The sequence below is a fragment of the Mandrillus leucophaeus genome, unplaced genomic scaffold (genome assembly GCF_000951045.1).
Source record: "Mandrillus leucophaeus isolate KB7577 unplaced genomic scaffold, Mleu.le_1.0 Scaffold1921, whole genome shotgun sequence".
Taxonomy (NCBI): domain Eukaryota; kingdom Metazoa; phylum Chordata; class Mammalia; order Primates; family Cercopithecidae; genus Mandrillus; species Mandrillus leucophaeus.
Genome location: NW_012101945.1, coordinates 20037 through 26785, shown reverse-complemented (window position 1 = coordinate 26785; position 6749 = coordinate 20037). Strand labels below are relative to the sequence as shown.

The window sequence follows — 6749 nt, the reverse complement described above, 5'->3', positions numbered from 1 at the left end:
GGGCAAAATAGTGGGTCCCGTCTCTAGAAAAAATACAAAAACTAGCTGGGTGTGGTGGCGTGTGCCTGTAGTCCCAGCTAGTTCGGAAGCTGAAGTGGAAAAATCCCTTGAGCCTGGGAAATCAAGGTTGCAGTGAACTGTAATTGTATCACTGCACTCCAACCGGGGTGACACAGTGTGATCCTGTCTCACAAAAACCCAAAAAGTGACGTATCAGAACTTGGTGTAACTTCAGCCCTTCACAGTAATAATGGAGAGAAACACATTTGTGGAGAGGGGACCGTGTTCACTCTTTATCTGTACATGATAGACAGATAGTCGGGAGCTTTATATACCCAAGGAACCTAAGTAAAAATGTTCCCTGTCACGACTCACAATCTTCCAGCCACCTTTCCTTGAACCTGTCTTGTGGGCTGGGGAACCCAACTTATGGATCCCATCATCCTAGGGAGAAAGAAAAATTAAATCCTTCAGCGTCTCTTTTAGGGTATCCTCTCCTCTATTTGCATGGAGGATAAGGCTCTCGATATCTAGTAGCCGAATGTTGCATTTGTGTAATACAAAACTATATTGGGATAAAATAGAATTTGTTTCCTCTGAGACACAGGTAGAGGTACGTCCACACTGACCTGAGTGGCAGCCACCTCTTCCTGCAGTGCCAGGCAGGGCATGCTCACAGATCTGGGGAACCTCTGCTGCTCCTGGAGCCCCACAACCTCCTTCCTGGCACCCTGTCCCTCTGGTGGCTGTGACAGCCCACACTTGGCCTTGGGTCTCCCCTGCTTCTTTGCCTGCCCCTCTTCTGCCCACCCTGCATATCTCTGTCTCCCACTGTCCCCACTATGACCATGATTGCCTCTCTCTCCCTGCACTCTCCCTCTCTGAGTGCTCCTAGTCTTGGGTAAATGAACCCACAGCCTCTACCTTGTGATTGGGGACAGAACCCGGGGCTTGTTCAATTCTCCCTCCCTCCATCACACACACTTGTCCTCCTTAATGTTTCTAGAGTCCTTAATGTTTCTTGAGCTCCAAACTCAGCCCCTCCTGCACCTGCCAGCTGTAGAACCTGTGACAAGACGCCTACCATCTGTCTGGGACTCCATCTCTCATCTATCATATAGGCATAATGATGATAGTGTCCTCCTTCCAAGGCTGGGGAGAACCAGGAGGCCAAGGTGATGGACTATGGACTGCCAAAACAGCTCCAATCCTGCCTCCACCTGGAGCTGGTGTTTCAAGTCCAACAATGATGTGTTCTAAAATAGACTCCCCTCTGCCCTTCCCTTCCCCACAACTGTTTCCCCTCTGCACCGTGCAGTGGTACCTGTGAGAAAGAACTGTCCCATTCCCCAATCATCGTCCCCACCCCAGCCTCCAGGCCCTTGGTTGGTGAGACCCATGATGGGCAGTCTCATGCTTCTGTCCAGGGGAATTTCCCACCGTTGCTCCCCTGCATGGAGACTAAGTGGACTCTTCTATTCCCTGTCCATCACAGGGTCTACCGTGCATGCATCTTCCTCATTCCTCCACATTCCCCAGATGACGATTTCATCTGTGTCTCCTCCCACATACTCCCAAAAGGACCGTCCAAGACCTTGAACCCGAAAATTGTTCAGAGAGTGAAGGCCAAGATGCCCAACCACCTGCTGCAGAATCCTGCTCCAGGACTGAAGTGTATAGTCTCCATCAAAATAAAAACTGGAGGCCAGGCACGGTGGCTCACGCCTGAATCCTAGTACTTTACAAGGCCAAGATGGGGGTATTGCTTGAGCCCAGGAGTTCAAGGCTGCATTGAGCTATGATCATGCCACTGCACTCCAGCCTGGACAGAGCAAGGACCCCGTCTCTGGAAAAAACAAACAAACAAACAAAACCAGTCGACAAAACCAACAACTGGAAACATCCTCCTCTAGAATGGTGGTCAGGAACATCTGCCTGTCTTCTTCCCTGATGTCTCTCCAGCACCTAGAACGGCGCTCAGCACGAGGATGCACTCATTAGTTTTTTGTTGATTAAATGACTCCTTTGACACAGCAATTCCACTTCTAAGAATCTCTCCTAAAGAAATATTCAAACACGTACACAGAGCTGTGTGCACAATAATGAGAGGAGCAAACAACTGGGGAATGTTTGTAAATGTTTATTAACTGTCAGTGACTGATATGGGGAATCGGATGAGGGGAGTACATGCTGAACAGGAAACAAAGATGGGAGATGCTTATAGTACTTGGTGTGTGTTTGTGTGTGTGTGTGTGTTGTGTGTGTGTGTGTATATGTGTGTGTGTGTGTATATAAGTGCAGAGGAAAATCGGAAATTAAACACTCAGACCTGACCTCAGTAGTCACATCTAGGTAGAGAGGAGGGTAGTGCTGTTCTATGCAGAGAATACCTGACTATACTTGTTTCCTAAGGGAGGTGCATGGACATACAAACCAAAATACGCATTAAGTATGTCTTACTTGTCAATGAAAATGCTAATATCTAACAGAATGGCACACTGCAAGAAAAAACAATGGAAATGCTAACATTGAACTCTTGGCACACTAGGAAAAACGATGCTCAACTTTTCACTGTTGTAAACACTTGCTTTCACTTGCTATACACCTGATGACGAGGGGTCCACAGCCATGCCCATGTTCGTGAAAGGTCACCACGTTCTGTTTCTCATTGTGGGCATGTGTCATATCACCGACGCTGAGGCAAGAAGAGAGAAAGAAAGTAAGTGGCAGTGAGTTCCCACTGCCCAATAACTCAATCTCAACTCCGCCTGACCTGCAGACCCTGCACACTCCGATTCTGCCCTACCTCAGGACCAGCACAAGCCTTCCACGGTTCCTCGAAGTGAACCATCTGCTCATGCCACAGTGACTTCCTCGCCTGGGTTATCAATTCCTAGGCTAGTGGAAGGTGTGGCCCACTATCAGGGCTGACCTGGAGTTTGGGAGCCCACAGCATCCTGGGTAGGGAGCATCTCTGGATATACAGTGCAGGGAGTAGAAAGAGCATGGGAAATCACCCAGGCATGGTGACTCATGCCTGTAAACCCAGCACTTTGGGAGGCAGAGGTGGGTGGCTCACAAGCTCAGTAGTTCAAGAACAGCCTGACTAACATGGTGAAACCCCGTCTCTACTAAAAATCTAAAAATTAGCCTGGTGTGGTGGTGCACACCTGTAATCCCAGTTACTCAGGAGACTGAGGCAGGAGAATCATTTGAACCCGGGAGCTGGAGGTTGCAGTGAGCCCAGATCATGCCACTACACTCCAGCCTAGGCAACAGAGCAAGACTCCTTCTCAAAACAAAAGAAAAAGAAAGAGCATGAGAAATCTCTTCATTCAGCCTCAATGCTGTACCCTAGAAAATTATGAGAAGGGAATGATTTGGGGAACAAGTGACAAGATGGGATACCAGTACCATAACAGAATAGCACATCTTCAGGGATGTGGGAGATGAGCCGAAGGTTCACTTATGGAGGTACTCTTCATCTTCCTCAGGGTCGCTGATCTCTTCATAAATCACCAGCTGCTTTCTCTCACGCAGTGTGTGGGTCCAGGTATGTTTCCCTCTTTTGGGTCCTGTGATGGAGAAGAGTTGGAAGATGAGGATTGGGTAGGCTGGAGAGTGTTAGGTTCTGTTTTCTCCAAAAAAGGAGATGCCTCCCCTCTCCCAAGTGCCCATGGGCCTTCTTCATCCAGTTTTTCACATTTGCTGGCTTACAGAGGCTGACAGCTTAGACCCACACCAATACAGGCCAAATGCCAATGAAAATTTTAGTTTCTGCCTCCTTCCGTTGTCAGGTTTAGATTCCCAACATCTTCACTTACGGGAACATTCACCCATTCTTCCTTTCATTCAGCACGTATTTAAGGGCGTGCAGTCATACCTTGTTTTATGGCACCGCATTTTCATAGTGCTTCGCATATGCTGCAATTTTTTTTTTTGAAATTCTCATCAATTTTACACTTCTCCATTATTATTATATCTGTTATGGTGATCTGTTATCAGTGAGCTTTGATATTATGACTGCACTTGTTTTGTTGTTCTTTAGTGTTTTAAAGTAATTTTTGTTTTTTATTTTGTGGTTCCACAGTAGGTGTATATTCTTATGGAGTACGTGAGATGCTTTGACACAGGCATGCCATGCGTAATAATCACATCATGGCAAATAGGGTCTCCATGCCCTCAAACATTTATCCTTGTGTTACAAACAATCCAATTACACTCTTTTAGTTTTTTTTAAATGTACAATTAAGTTATTATTGACTATAATCACCCTGTTGTGTGAAATCGTTTTGGGGGTAACAAGAACTGCACCCATAGACGATGACAGACTTAATAGATGAATGTTATGTGTGTTCTGACTGCTCCACGGATGAGCTCTTCCCTGCCTCTCTTCCTTTTCTTGGGCCTCCCTATTTCCTGAGACATAGCAATACTGAAATTAGGACAGTGAACAACCCTACAATGGCCGCTAAGTGTTCAAATGAAAGGAAGAGTCGCATGTCTCTCACTTTAAATCAGAAGCTAGAAATGGCTAAGCTGAGTGAGGAAGGCATGCTGAAAGCCAAGACAGGCTGAAAGCTCCGCCTCTTGCACCAAACAGCCAAGCCGTGAATGCAAAGGAAAAGTTCTTGAAGGAAATAATAGTATACACTGCAAAGGAAAAGTTCTTGAAGAAAATAATAGTGCTAATACTCCAGTGAACACAAGAAGAGGAAAGCAAAACTGCCTTACTGCTCACATAGAGAAAGTGTGTGTGGTCTGGACACAAGATGAAACCAGCCACAACATTCTCTTAAGCCAAAGTCTAATCCAGAGCAAGACCAGAATGCTCTTCAAGTCCGTGAAAGCTGAGAGAGGTGAAGAAGCTGCAGAAGAAAGGTGTGAAGCTAGCAGAGGTTGGTTCATGAGGTTTAAGGAAAGAAGCCGTCTCCATAACATAAAAGTGCAAGGTGAAGCAGCAAACCCTGATGCGGAAGCTGAAGCAAGATATCCAGAAGATCTAGCTAAGGACACTGATGAAGGTGGCTACACTAAGCAGCAGATTTTCAATACAGATAAACTAGCCTTCTATTGGATGAGATGCCATCTAGGACTTTCATAGCTAGAGAGGATTGACTCCAACTTTGAAGAAGTTCTACTGTGGGTAAAATGCTGTCCAATAGCATCACATACTACAGAGAAATCTTTCTTGAAAGGGAGAGCTAATTGATGTGGCAAATTTCATTGTCGTCTTCTTTTAAGAAACTGCCACAGCCACTCCACCCTTCAGCAACCACCACCTTGATCAGCCAGCAGCCATCAATACCGAGGCAAGACCCTTCCTCCACCAGCAAAAAGAGTGTGACTCACTGAAGGCTCAGAAGATTGTTAGCATTTTTAACAATGAATTGTTTTAAAATTAAGGTATGTACATTTTTAGACATAATGCTATGGCACACTTAGTAGACTACAGTATAGTGAAAACATGATTTTATGCACTACGAAATAAAAAAAATATGTGTGTGTGACTCTCTTTATCGCAGTGATCTGAAACTGAACCTGCAATATCTCTGAAGTACACATGTACTGCGTATCAGGCATTGAGCTGAGTAAGATATGATCCCAGGTTATCACAGATAGAATTGCTTGAGCACCTTTCATGTCATCTGGCCTTCTAGATTAAATTTAACGCCTCCAAACCATTTATGAACTCTGACTCTTTATTTCCATCTTATGGACTAGGAATCTGGAATTGAGAAAATTTGGAAGACTTGCCCCAAGTCACGCGGTTTTTTATATGGATGACAACTCCAGTCTGTGTCTCTGGAAGTCATGTCTAACGTCTCATCTGGAGCTGGGTGAGCTCCTCAGCCCAGCCTGGACCCAGGCTTGTCTGGGATCCATGTCACACACCCAGTCCCCACACCTGAACATAGCCAGGGAAGCCAGAGGGGTTGTTCCCGAACTGTTTCCTCTTACCAGATCTCTTGTTAATCTTCTCAGAGGTATTTGGTTTTTCCGGAGGGCACAGCTGTTTCCCATGGTTTTGTGGGCCAGATGCTTCTGGCACTCCCTTCCAATCATTTCCTTCTTCTGCTAGCTTCTTGGGCATGATCTTTATAATGTGAAGGTCACAGATAAACAGTATCAGTGACATTTCTATAGTGCTTTAGAGCTTACAAAGTGTCTTCACATGCATTACCTTAATCAATGTTCTCAACAATGCTGGGAGAGTCACACTTGCCTAAATTAGGAAAAACCTGGGAGATTAGAAGGGAAATGAATAGCCTAAGTGAATGGGGTTTCCAGGGCTAGAATGCTTATCTTCACACTCTTTTAAGACTGGCATTTTGCAAACAGCAAAAATCTCCATGTAATTGAGAGTTTGGTATACAGAAGATTTGGAGAAAAATAGCATTCTAAGAATTCACAAGGTCTACACAGGGAACAGCTTCAATAAAATACAAGGGATCCCATATAAGCTTTTAGAAAGCTGCTGGGAGAGTAAATGTAAAAACATAGAGAGGCAACAAAACACTGCTGAGAAAGATGGTGTGGGGAGATGAATAAAGGGAAGTGAGAGGGAAAGAAATGATTTCCTGAAATTAATCTAGGCAGCAAAGAAAGCAGTACCAGATATGGCATACCACCCTACCGAGGCACCAACATTGAATGTGGAATTCAGTGAGGTGGTACCCATACCAATTCTGCTTGCATTGGGATGTGTCACTGACCAACAATCTTACGCTACCTTTTTTTTTTTTTTT

General features: G+C 45.1%; 1 protein-coding gene across 1 annotated transcript in view; it reads right to left on the bottom strand.

The window, feature by feature from the left end:
- Positions 1-3515: 3515 nt before the first annotated feature.
- Positions 3516-6749, bottom strand: part of LOC105538467 (protein SSX11-like) — a 13756-nt gene continuing 10522 nt past the window's right edge. Inside the window, exons 5-7 of the mRNA XM_011978332.1 lie at positions 5962-6097; positions 4274-4419; positions 3516-3575 (exon numbers count right to left, since the gene is read on the bottom strand). Of these exons, the coding sequence (XP_011833722.1) occupies positions 3516-3575; positions 4274-4419; positions 5962-6097 (342 nt within the window). The remainder of the gene's footprint in view (positions 3576-4273; positions 4420-5961; positions 6098-6749) is intronic.